The 14141-nt window shown below is 35.0% G+C and overlaps 1 protein-coding gene across 1 annotated transcript in view; it reads right to left on the reverse strand.

Moving 5' to 3' along the window:
- Nucleotides 1-6391: 6391 nt before the first annotated feature.
- The window catches only part of LOC121367977 (mitochondrial sodium/calcium exchanger protein-like), a 36030-nt gene continuing 28280 nt past the window's right edge, over nt 6392-14141 (reverse strand). Inside the window, exons 14-16 of the mRNA XM_041492451.1 lie at nt 13120-13200; nt 11761-11825; nt 6392-9467 (exon numbers count right to left, since the gene is read on the reverse strand). Coding sequence (XP_041348385.1) covers nt 9273-9467; nt 11761-11825; nt 13120-13200 — 341 coding nt within the window. The 3' untranslated portion in view covers nt 6392-9272. The remainder of the gene's footprint in view (nt 9468-11760; nt 11826-13119; nt 13201-14141) is intronic.

Consider the following 14141-nt stretch of genomic DNA (forward strand, 5'->3'; position numbering starts at 1 on the left):
ATTTTAACTATATCTTATTAGTTGAACTGTGCACATAGCTATTATAAAGAAATAGCATAAATATTTCAAGAAAACCTTTTTTTCTTTAAAAAAATGCTTAACCTGACCTCTCACCAAGTACATTCCGCTACCAAGTACATTCCCCCACTCCCATACCTATGGAGTCCTCTGAACATCCCAAGAGCCATCAAGTGGTTGTAATCTTCAACCGTCTTAAGTATCCACTTCCAGTCGTCTTATGACCACTTCCTGCTTTCCTCAGCATATAGAAATAAATTTAGTTTATTCATGTTATAAAGAGCACCCTTCATGCTAGCTTGCTGATACAATGTATTATGTATTTGATGTTATTTTTATTAATCAATAAACAGTATTTTAACTGGTTGCTGTTGTTTGTCTTTTATATACTCCGCCCCCCCCCCCCCAACCTTCGACAAACACCTCCATTTCATATTTGTATGCATCCTTGTCTCAGGATGTTACTCAGTAATAAAATGTACAGTTGACTGTCATCCCAACCAGAATCAAAGGTCATATGTGTTGTCCTGCTTATGAGAAAATGCATATAAAATATGGTTTCCTCTTATTATATACATTAAATAGCCATATTTTAAGAGAGGCGGGACATAGCCCAGTGGTAAAGCACTTGCTTGATGTGTGCTCGGTTTAGGATCGATCCCCGTCGGTGGCCCCATTGGACTATTTCTCGTTCCAGCCAGTGCTCCACAACTGGTGTAACAAAAGCTGTGGTATGTACTATCCTGTCTGTGGGATGGTGCATATAAAAGGTCCCTTGCTGCTAATCAAAAAGAATAGCCCATGAAGTGGTGACAGCGGGTTTCCTCTCTCAATATCTGTGTGGTCCTTAACCATATGTCTGACGCCATATAACCGTAAATAAAATGTGTTGATTGCATCGTTAAATAAAACATTCCTTCTTCTTCCATACTGTAAAACGTACATTCTTTTCTCCCATCCCATACACATACAATTAAAATTGGACCTACACTTTGTCACGTTTGCAATTAAATCCAATTTCAAAACCAAAATACTGTCCCATTTCCCCCATATGAGCTGGAATTCAAATTTACAAACCAATCATACTTCAACAAAAATATCTCATGATGCTTTTTCTATTAATATACATGAACTATTCTAACAAGTTAGGATAATGAACTGCAATGATTTAATTTATGATGGAGAGATAACAAAATTCTTCATTGATTTACCTATTAATCATCACATCACCAACATATAATAACTTTATTTATAGCTATCACAAAAACATGGAGCCGAATTTACAAAGTTTGTTTTTCTTATACACATGCAGCAACATACATATATACAGAGTCAAATTAAAAACTTCACAATCTAAAATTTGAATAAAGTCAATAAGTGTTGAAAGCAGGTATTTTTCAGGAATAAATATTGTAATGGCAATGTCTACACTCCATTTCAAAATGTTTTATTTAACGACACACCCAACACATTTTATTTAAAGTTATACAGTGTCAGACATATGGTTAAAGACCACACAGATATTGAGAGAGGAAACCCGCTGTCGCCACTTCATGGGCTACTCTTTTCGATAAGCAGCAAGGAATCTTTTATATGCACCATCCCACAGAGAGGGTAGCACATACCACAGCCTTTGATATACCAGTCGTGGTGCACTGGCTGAAACGAGAAATAGTCCAATGGGCCCACCGATGGGGATTGATCCCACACAGACCGTGCATCGAGCGAGTACTGTACCACTGGGCTACATCCCACCCCCTACACTCCATTTGAAGCCCAGCACACAATAAAAAATACCTTTTTTAACACGTTCTTCTGTCATATTTGCTAATTAGCCAAGATGAAATGGTTGTGAAGTTTTTAAATTGACTCAGTATATGTATTTATAATATTTAAATACCTGTATTTTAAGAAAATAGGCCACATAAATTTGGCCCATATTAGTGAAATTTTATGCAGTGTTAATTTATTTAACTGGCCTCAGATTACAGTTATCTTCCCATTTGGTTGTCCAAAATCTGGAAATTTGTCGCGCAAGTAGTCTTGTGTTTGACTGTGATTATTTCATGGCAGACAGCTATGAAGTGGCAACTATTTGATTGAAGTGACAGGGGAGATCATGTAGTTTGTAAACATGTGTAACTTGTTGACATTGAAGACTTCTTTGTGGTAATTCCGGCCCATGCAAAAGTAGTGCTTTTTGTGTAAAATGGGAGTACTCCGGCCTGGTTTAGAGGGTGTGTTTGTTTAAACCAATATGCTGGGAGAAAGAGCTGGACAACAGGGGTTGTCCTTTTCAGGGTATGTGTCCCCCAGGCAGGCAAAGGTACATACAAAAATCCACGGGCCTGCTGATATTAATAAAAATGTTATAGCCACTAAAGCTATATAGAAACATATAGCAAAATTAATTGTGGTCCGAGGCCAACTAATAAACCTTTTTTCAGATGGGCATACAATTTGTGGTAAGGGAGAGAACCCAAAAGATCAAAGTGATATAATATATCCTACATATTCTGAACAGCTCAGGATTTTAAATTTTAACACTAACAAAATACACTACTCAACTTTCACTTGGGATATATGGAAAACAAGTCTAGTAAAGCAATTGCACTTATTGTGATAGATGGTTGACATATGTAATTGTTGATTAAGGAAAGTTTTAAAATAATTTTCATAATGAAAATCGGCCAAAACTGACAACAAAAATTGATCCATATAACTACAGGACAATCAAATTCTACCTACCTGATGAAATAAACTTCACACACAATCAAAAGTCTCTGGTAAATACACATAATACACAAGAAAACATGACTGTTGAACAAATATTCTTTATATGTTAAATACATGTATTAAACAAAAATGTCATGACAAATCAAATATATAAGTATAACTTTTATACATTTTTATTTTATAAATAAATAACATGTACACTCATGTAAACTAAATGTAATATATTTGATCAGTTGCACATGGATGCCATTTATAGTCTGTGTCAAAAGAGAACCAATAAATTGGTATATAACTCTAATACAGTCAAACTTCAATCACTCCACCTTCAATCTCTCGAAAACTTTAGATCTCTCGATCTGATGCGACGGTCCTGGCTGAGTTGCTATACACACTAGTAATATCGGCCTTCGAAAACTCAAACTGCGAAAACTCGATAAACTTGATCTCTCGAACTAATTCTTTGGTCCCGCCATAAAGATTTAATAGAGTATGCACCTCTAAAACTTGATGCATGTGGATTGATAAAACTGTCATTGCCGATAGTATTTCAAAGACGAATGTATTGTCAATCATGTCAATCAAGCGAAGCACGCCTATCTCAGGTGGTCTTGGCTGTTGAGGATTAAGGTGATAATTATGGAATAATAGATTGCCGACTAAGTGGAATGAACTGATCCTGCATTTGGTTGTCGGTGTTCTTAAATGGCGGACAGCCTCGTACATAATACATAATTACAGACAGTCTGGTTAATTTCAAAGAGCATTTGTAATAATTGTTAGCGCTGTTTGTTTTTTCTCTCATAGGCGTGAATCGTGTCAAACTTTACCTTTTCTATTTATGCATCAGTCATTTAGTTATGTTAAAAATTTGATACATCACAAATCGAGCAATCTGGGGAAGGACCCGGTAACATGGGGTTTGTGTAAAACAAATGTACTTAGTGTTATTCAGCACTCAGTGTTTTATTTGTTAGTTACATTCCACCATGTTTTGACATCTGCAAAATGTCAACGTTCATTATATCATTTACTTTCTGTTGATTATATATCTTGTGTTTTTTGTTTTTTTTGTCAATAAATACATGTTAGCCTATATGCCCAAGCATATATTTCAAATTTACAATATAAGCAAAATGAATGTACCACAGGGGTCGAAGATGCCAAAAGCTGGGGTGGGGTGGGATGGGATGGCATGGGATGGGTGGCATGGGGTGTGGTGACAGTGATGTATTAATTCGCCTTTCAACTGAGGATGCATAGTTTAGAGGTAGGCAGCAAAGCGCATGCTTCTTACAATATTAAGCAAAAACAACTAGCTGCAACACAGTTTCAAATTTGAACTCTTATATATTAATTTCAAAAACTCAAACTCCCTGAAACTTGAACTATTACCTTGTTCCCTTCAAGATCGAGTTATCAAAGTTTGACTGTATAACTCTATAATAATTAAAGTTAAAATTCAAATATTATTAAGTTTTAAACCCATACCAACTCAAATAACAAATTTTGAAAAAAATGTCAGTGTAAATAAAAAAGTTTCTTTACAAATTATGATCAAATTGCATAGGTTAAATCTTATTTTACAATGCAGGTACAAGACAACTGATAGAACAGCCAACATAAACACAGTTCTACCTTTAGTATTTCATTATTGATTACTTCAATAATAATGCAGCTAAGACTGTTCTATCAGTTTGCCTTCATCCCTGTATTAAGAATGCAATTAATTTATATAATTTAATGGTAATTTGTAAAGAAACTTTATGATTTACATAGAAATATTTTTCGAGTTGGTATAGATTTAAAACTCAGTAATATATTTTAATAGAAGTTTTAACATTATTCATTATAGACAGGACTACAATGACTAAATATATAAATATAAATTAACAATTAATAGAGGTCTCTGAAAATTGCACCAAAAATCTTATTTCATTCACTTGTAACTCATGCAGGGGCAGATCCAGGAAAATATCTTGCAGGGGGAGGGAAACCTACGGGAAAAAGGCACATGAACCAATTCATCAAAAAAGGCATCCCAATAGGAAAAAAAATTAAGAGAAAAATGGGGATACTTGAATATTTTAGGGGAGATGGGTCCTCTTGGATCCACCTCTGATGCACTAGTGTTGCATAACCATTTCTATTTTCGTTTTCATGCATTAAATTTCGGACATGATTTATATAGTTAATAATTTCAGCACAATATCTTGAGGCATTGTGAAAAAAGGTCTGAAAAACTATATGTGGGTCATACGGATGGACAGACAGACGGATGGAGATAAAACCTAACTTCTTGCCCATTGGACTGAATTAGCCAGCTTTTGCACGGTGCTAGATAAATCTGTCTAGCACCCCATTGCTAGATAAATCTGTCTAGCACCCCATTGTTAGATAAATCTGTCTAGCACCCCATTGTTAGATAAATCTGTCTAGCATCTCTGTGCTGGATGATTTCTACATATGTGTGATGTCATAACTTATGTTTTACAACAATTGACATTATACTCATGTTTTTCAGAATTCTGTTTGTCATTTCACATTGTATCATTGTTTTAAAAATATTTAAACAAATTAATATTTTCGACTTTATATTTAGTGTTAAGTTGTTACATTTTATGTCACTGCATAATGTGGACTATATTTTTCCACATATGATTAAATGAGTTTGTAGGTGAAATGTATACCAATCGTTCTACAATAAACAAACTGTAAGCTCACAAAATTAATGTTTTGTTACTGTAGTTAAATGGGAAAGAAAAAGAATCAATCACAGTTGTGAGGTATAGATAAGGCAATTCCAACCCTTGGGACAAAATATTTTTGTCAGAGCCTTGGTAAACCTTGGTCCTCAAAAAACGTTTTGTCCCTCGGGTTGGAATTGCCTTAACTATACCTCACAACGGTGATAGATTCTGTTAGTCCTCTCCAGTTGGACTGGTAGGGGATTAATAAATAGAAATATATAATACATAAACAAATATAATGTCCTTTTGAGTATGTTCTTTTGAGTATTATTGTAAGTAAACAAATATCTGAGGTAATAACTAGAATTAAAAATCAATTGGTATCAGTTATTATCTAAATTCTAATATGACAATGATATCACTGAGAACATACATTTTATTGTAACTACTAATTTGATAACCATGTTATATTTGACCATTAAATGATTTACAGATGTTAATGCTGGTTTTATGGTCATAAAATGAGATGTACAGGTGATGTGAATCGGAGCTGGTAAAACAGATTTTTGTGACACATTAATGTTGGTGTTAATGCCACAAATGTATCCAATTTTTAGTCAATTAAATTTTGCATCATATGCAGATGAACTAAAATTGTTTATTATTCTCTATACTTCAACAACGTTCAGCATTTCTAAGCAATAACTTGAATGGAACTTTAAAAATGATGTCACTAAGTGTTGCATAGTTTCTTGCTATGAATAATTGCTTCTGTACACCAGATGATTTTATTTTCCATTTTTTCTTTGTTATTTTTGTGGTCATATCCAATTAAGGTTCAAGCACGCTGTCCTGGACACACACCTCAGATATCTTGGCTGTCTGTCCAGGACAGTGGGTTAGCTGTTAGTTGTTAGTGGTTAGTGAGAGAGAAGAGGGTGTAGTGGTCTTACACCCACCCATTGAGTAGTTAAAACTCGCTCTGGGTGGGAGCCGGTACTGGGCTGTGAACCCTGTACCTACCAGCCTGTAGTCCGATGGCTTAACCACGACACCACCGAGGCCGGTTTTTCCATTTTAATGCTTTCACGAGACCCAATAGCCTTTTTACATGGGTATATGAGTGTAAATCATTTTGTAATCACATCAGTATGATGAATACCATTTTTCAATACATGTATTGCCATGAGGTAAAAACAGATTAATCCATACTGTGTTGATTTACATGTGTTTGAGACACAGGTGAGACATGGGGAAACACACACACACCTTTAAAATCTTACATTTTCAACTGGATTTGGAAGCAGGATATAAAGGGTTTGCCTAATATGCAGTAGATCAAAGGATCAATATCTTGTAGTGAACCCATAGGAGTATTTGAAATTTGACCCATTAACAAGTGTACAGAGTAACCATAAACACTTGTCGTCATTTTAATATGTCATGTGTATCTATAACGTCATTAACTTGGACACTTTGAAACTAAAGTCCAGTCATTTTATTCAGTGTTTGTCCGTTAAACTATATTTAAAAATAACCTTTTCAAGGTGTGTAAGAAATAGAACAATACATCTGGGGTCATTGGAGACAATTTAGCTTACATGTATATTACTTTGAAACTAAAGTCCAGTCATTTTATTCAGTGTTTGTCCGTTAAACTATATTTAAAAATAACCTTTTCAAGGTGTGTAAGAAATAGAACAATACATCTGGGCCCATTGGAGACAATTTAGATTACATGTATATTACAAGGCTTTTTGCTTGTTAGATGTACTTGGAAACAACTCATTCTGAGATAAATCGTCTCCAATGGGTACTCGTGTATTATTCCCTATATCACATTTTTCTACAGAAGGTATACATGTACCGGTATCAGTCATTCAACACTGGAGATTTTTTAAAATGGAGTATAAATATAATTTTAAAAATAAATATGTTTATGTACATATACATAAAGATTACTGTATAAGTTGGAGTGCCATAAAAAATTTATGGGACAAATTTGGGAATTGTTTTATTCCCCGAATGAGAAGAAGTTTGTTTTGTTTAATGACACCACTAGAGCACATTGGTTTATTAATTATCAGTTATTGGATGTCAAACATTTGGTAATTCTGACATATAGTCTTAGAGAGGAAACCTGCTTCATTTTTTCATTAGTAGCAAGGGATATTTTATATGCACCATCCCACAGACAGGATAGCACATACCATGGCCTTTGATGTACCAGTCGTCGTGTCCCCGAATGAGAACAAGGGATATAAAAATTCCTAACCAAGTTCCATACATTTTGTGTGGCACACACAAAAAAGTGTGATAATTTTTTTATTATTCAGAAACTGTAACTTACATCAAATATTAAGTACCTATATGATTCAATTTGTTATACAATTGATGTTAATAGCACTCAATCACAAGTAGGTCATTTACACAATGCTGAAGTACACACATAGTAAATAGTTTCTGTTTATTATAAGAATAAAACATACATACATCTAGCTGCTTTAGATTTGTTTTATCATTACTGAAGACACTGATGATGTCAAGTTGACAAACTGCAACTACCACAATTGTGTGCCAAAGAAATCACTAGCATAGGCAGGTGAACATGCCATTACTAGGGTACTACTTTACTAGGGTCTTCACGAGTACTCTGGCATGGGCCGAGTCTAGCAAGACTCAAATCCATTTACAGGACTAGAGTACCCACTTAATTATATATTTTTTTTATGTCATTTAGCCATATGTTTGCCGCCGTTTACATTATAGGGCTATGAGACACGGAGGGAAAACAAAAGTTGAATGAGTCGAATGCAATACAATGGCATGTTTTGGCATTTATGTTTAGCACTGGAATTAAGATGCTCGGGTCCAGGTTGAGTTTGACCCTCGAGTACCAGAGTGCAATATTTTGGACTTGTCGAGGCCCTATTCCCTACACGACTCATAGACAGTGTTAGTGCCCACCACCCCACCCTACTAAATATAAAATGATAGCAAAATTGTTATGGCACTTGCTATAAAGATAGCATGAAACATTATGATAAATACGTAACCATTTACTTTAGACTATGACTATGCTGATAATAATACTCATAATCAGTCAATCTTTACTGTCTTGACCTTTATTACAATCTTGTTATCTGTAATCTCAAACTGGAGAAATTATATAAACCAGTATATCAAGCTTGCTGGCTTGGTCTCAACATCGAGATAATGAAGTTTGACAGTATGTGTATATATAACGTTATTTTTCATTTATTTTGCCACATACTGTTTCTGTTTTTCAGTCTATTTTGCCATGTACTGTTCCCGTTATTCAGTCTATTTTGCTATGTACTGTTCCTGCTTTTCAGTCTATTTTGCTATGTACTGTTCCTGCTTTTCAATCTATTTTGCTATGTACTGTTCTCATTTTCCAGTCTATTTTGCCACATACTGTTATAATTTTTCAGTCTATTTTGCCACATATTGTTCCTATTTTTAAGTTACCGTAATTCTTGTTACATACTGTTTCTATTTTTCAGTCTATTTTGCCATGAACTGTTGCCATTTTGCCATGAATTGTTGCTATTTTTCAGTCTATTTTGCCATGAACTGTTGCCATTTTGCCATGAATTGTTGCTATTTTTCAGTCTATTTTGCCAGAAGTTGTTGCTATTATTCAGTCTATTTCCCCATATACTGTTCCTATTTTTCAGTGTTATTTTGCCATTAATTGTTGCTATTTTCCAGTCTACATTGCTACATACTGTTCCTATGTTTCAGGCTATTTAGCCATGTATTTCACCCATTTTCCAGTCTAACTTGCCATTTAACTGTTCCTGTTTCTCAGTCTATTTTGCCACGTATTGTCCCCGTCTCAGTGAGAATAACCACCACCATGAAGACGATGTACAGGATGATGAGGTAAACACCGAGGGGGCGAGACATGCGGAACCTTGACAACGGCACGATGACAAGCGAGGACATGAGGCTGATCAACAGGAAGACGAATATCACAAACTCCTCCAGAGTTATGTTCAGCTGCAAAACAGAATTGTTCTTTAAACGTTAAAGGTGCAGACCTTAGTTTCAACCAGTGAAAATGAAAGAAAGAAAGAAAAATGTTTTATTTGACGATGCACTCAACCCATTTTATTTACGGTTATATGGCACCAGACATGTGGTTAAGGACCAAACAGATATTGAGAGAGGAAACCCGTTGCCGCCACTTCATGGCCTACTCTTTTCTATTAGTAGCAAGGAATCTTTTATATGCATTATTCCACAGACAGAGTAGTACATACCACGGCTTTTGATATATAGTGAAACCGGAGTTCGGGTTTGGGTTAGATGTCTTTATTAAGTTACGAGTGTGTTTTAAGGTCTTAAATGTGATCCTTCACAAACATGTCTCATGATTTGCTTCAAAGATTGACACAAATAACAGGGAATTTAATTTGCTGCCTTCCTATTGTGTGAATGTGTTGGGTTTTTTTAAAATGTTTGTTTAGCGAAATAAAGAGTAAGCAAAAGTATATTTTGGCTTTGCGTAGTCGAATAGATGTTAGTAGTGTTTCATTGTTAAACGCAGGCAACCATTGTTAAACACAGATGTGAAAGACAACAGACATCGATGGATACGTTTCTCAACGTAGGCTGATTTATCGATTGATTGACAATTTGTGGACTTTTTAATGTATTTTTTTTTATTCAATATTACTCCCATGGATGTTTTTATTTTTCTAAATGCTCATAAATGCACCATTTTTCAACATATTCTTGTTGTTCTTGTTTTAAAACACTTTAACACTTTCCCTATTTTATGGAGAATGGAAGGTATTTCCGTCCAGGCAGACCCCTGAAAACCGGACACCTCTGATAACCGGACATTTTACTTGGTCCCATGGATGTCCGGTATTGAGGGGTTTCACTGTACCAGTTGTGGTGCACTGGCAGGAACAAGAAATAGCCAAATGGGCCCACTGACGGGGATCGATCCCAAACCGACCGCGCATAAAGCGAGCACTTTACCACTGGGCTACATCCCACCTCCCAGTATATAGGACGGAGTTATTCCATGAAAGACAGATAGGATAGCATAGTTTGTACGATAAAATGGTCAACTAAAAACAAAAAATGTTTTCAGTCCTCCTTGTTCATGTAAACAGAGAATAATAGTATTAATACATGAGTGGCCGTTAGATACCATTTATCTCACAACAAGTTGTTTTAAAATGTATCTAACAAGCGAAAGCAAGTTTGATACGTTTTTAAACAAGTTGTGAGATAAATGGTATCTGACGGACATGAATGTATTATTCTATTTCTTACATATCCTCAAAAAACTGGTTTTAAGCAAATTTTAACATCTTTTTTCGACTAATAGATATTTACAGCCGTTGCACTTGTAGCTGACTTACACATCACAGACACATGAATGTCAGGTTAACTATACGTCACAGTCTTAATCGATTTCCATCGTGTTGTTTTTCATTGGATATATATGGCATTGGTGACCTGGTCATCACCTAGGAGCAACCAGTGGTATGTTTTGAAACTGTTAACACACGTACATGTGTTAACAACCATGTGTAACCAAAAATAACACATGGTGAGTAACGGATGTATAAGGAAATACTAGTAATAGTTGATTTACCAAATGGATGAGAGAAAAAGAATCCATCATATGCAGACCTGAGGAAGTGGAAAGTTTGACACCGAGACTCGGCAAGCCTCATCCCAGGTTGAAATTTCCAATACCTTGGGAGTACTTTTGTTGTCTCACATATAAAGGATTCTTATATAAATCTTTATCAACAAAACTGCACAAGTTTGAAATTATGTGTTAATAATAAAATCAGACTATTTAATCACTTGAAGGGACTCATCTCTACAGTGAGTACAGGCATCAAAATAAGTCGAGAATGTTTGTTCAGGTTACCGGGAGGTTACCACATGTAAGAAAAGACAAAAATTTCAACGTTTTAGTTTCGTTTCCGAACGTAAACCAGGCAATGCATTCCGGACTTCCGTGTTTCATTTTCTCATCAGGAATTGCATCGATGTAAGCAATTTTGGCAATCTGCGTTTAAGCAGTGCCGACTAGATAAATTTACTTCCGGATTTCATTTCTCGTACTGATGTTTGCGCGCACCAATACAATTTCAGAACGTCCGCGTTAAAAGTAGTAGTAACAGGAATTCAATTCTAACTTTCATTTTGTTGTGATAACCTATAGGTTACCAGGCTATATTTTGTGGTAACCTGTAAATGGGTTCCCAGACACAATGCTTATTTCGATGCCTATGAGTAGAGGGTTGATAGTTATACAAACCTTGTAGCTGCCACCTTGTTTGAAACACAAAATGGTGAAGGGTATTCCTATACCAAGTAGAATATCTGTTTCAAATTAAGGCTGACTGTAACAACATTGATAATACATAACTTTATCCTCTTTTATAATTAAACAGGGCTTTTTCTAAATTAATATCTTGTTTTATAAAAAATTCTACTGTATACATTACACAACTAATTATATAATATTTATCATTTTTAAACTTGTGTCTTGGTAAATTGTGGAATCCAAGGAATATAATGGCAGCAATATCAACATGTGTGCATCAAAATGTCATTATTCCAAAGATAAACAAAGGCTTACAATGCCATCAAGATTATATATCAGTGGCCGTTTACAAAAGGAGTGTATTCTGCCTCAGTGATACCTGACCGAAATCACTCACTACTAAATTTTAAAACACTTTTGGTAACAGGGCTTCTAGAATAAAAAAAAAAAATCCCCTTGACTAATACATTTTAATATGCTTTGGTAACATGGCTTCTAGAATTAAAAAAAAAATTCACTTGACTAATAAATTTTAATATGCTTTTGGTAACATGGCTTCTAGAATTTAAAAAAAATCCACTAGCCATGGGATCATTGATTTAAAAAATTTACTAGTCACGATTAAAAATTCACTAGCCCTACTTTACTTTAAAGTTAATACAATTTTACTAAATAATAGTAATAATAAGATATGTCACCTAAAAAGGGAGATATAGCTTAAAAACACTAACATTTGGGTTTGGGGTGGGGTCAGGATATTCATATTTACAAAATAGACCTAACTGCAACATTTGACATTTTTGTTTTCACTAGCCGTCGGGCATGGCAATAGTAGTTATTTACTAGCCCAACATTGAATATCACTAGCCATGGGATTGGGGCTACTATGATCTAGAAGCCCTGGGTAAGTAACTGTAGTACATGTAGTATTAGCATAAGGTGATTCTACTAACAGTATCATCAACTTATTCATTATAAAAATGAGGCAATAGGCACATGTTATATGTCATGAAAATATGTCCACTAAAAATACTGAATACCACAATGTAGGCTTATTTAGCATGCTGAAACGTTATACAAAAACATATTAAGAGAAGAAAAAAAACAAAGAAAAAACTTGGTAGTGAAGACCAAATTGCAGTGACTGTTAGCATTGTAATGTCTGTATAAAGTACAAAAATGTACTGTGGGACTGTAATGTAAGATTGAATGTCAATAACATGGCTAACTAACACTATGGTAGAGGGTTTTAGTTGAAGTCACTCTTTCCTTTTAGTGTAATAACTTAATTCTTTAAATGTCAGTACAAATGTATATTCAGTTACTAGTATTTCAGTTTCTAAAAGATACTGAACAATGGTCCTCCATAGCAAGCTGAAATGCCCATCCTTGGGTAGCCCTGTCTTGCCATTGTGAAGTCAGATATAAAGTCTGAAAAAAAGATAAAATTGTTGTTAAAATTATGTAAACAGTACAAATTCTGTACTTCTAGTAGTAGACAAATACTTACCATAAATTTCAAAATGTTAATTGATTAACAAGCATTCTGAGAGTACTACTAAAGAAATACATGTCCCCTACCGGGCCCAACAAATTTTGTTATCTCCAAAGTAACAGTACTTAGTAGAGCTATACATAAGATTTCATGCTTTGGGAAAAAAGTCCAGAAAACAAATTTTCATTCCTTCTACATGTTCAAGGGCAATAACTCTGTCAATAATGGCTAATTCGCCATGAACGTCAAACTTGATTTTTAACAGTACACGATAAAGCCACGCACAAAATATCAGCTCAGTATCTTAAGGCATTCTGAAAAACTGTATGTGGGACAGACAGATGGATATACAGACAGACAGACAGACAGGTCAGGTCAGGTCAGGTCAGGTCATAGGGCTTTACATGCACATTCAGAACAAGCCTCGGCCGGCTTCTCCATCCAGGACAGGAAAACAGACAGACAGGATGGAGACAAAACTTATAGTCGCCTCTGGTTGGACTGGTAAGGGCGAATAAACATAAAATAGTGACATTAACAAGACCAAGAAGCTAAAGAAGACTAATCACATTACTATTAGGAAAATTGATCTCATTTATTAGCTGACATTATTAAACTTGGATGATGCCAATAACTAATGTTTCATGATTTATTGTATTTGTTGGAAATGCAGGAGAAAAATAATGGCGAGTTTATGAACATGACAATCAAGTAATCTCCCCTTGTTAAGTGTAATCATGTAATCTTAAGGGCTCAACGGGTAGGTGTAAGGCCACTATACCCTCTTCTCTCTCACTAACCATTAACCAACTAACAACTAACCCACTGTTCTGGACAGACAGCCCATATAGCTGAGGTGTGTGCCCAGGAAAGTGTG

This window comes from Gigantopelta aegis, chromosome 3 (assembly GCF_016097555.1).
Source record: "Gigantopelta aegis isolate Gae_Host chromosome 3, Gae_host_genome, whole genome shotgun sequence".
Classification (NCBI taxonomy): Eukaryota; Metazoa; Mollusca; class Gastropoda; order Neomphalida; family Peltospiridae; genus Gigantopelta; species Gigantopelta aegis.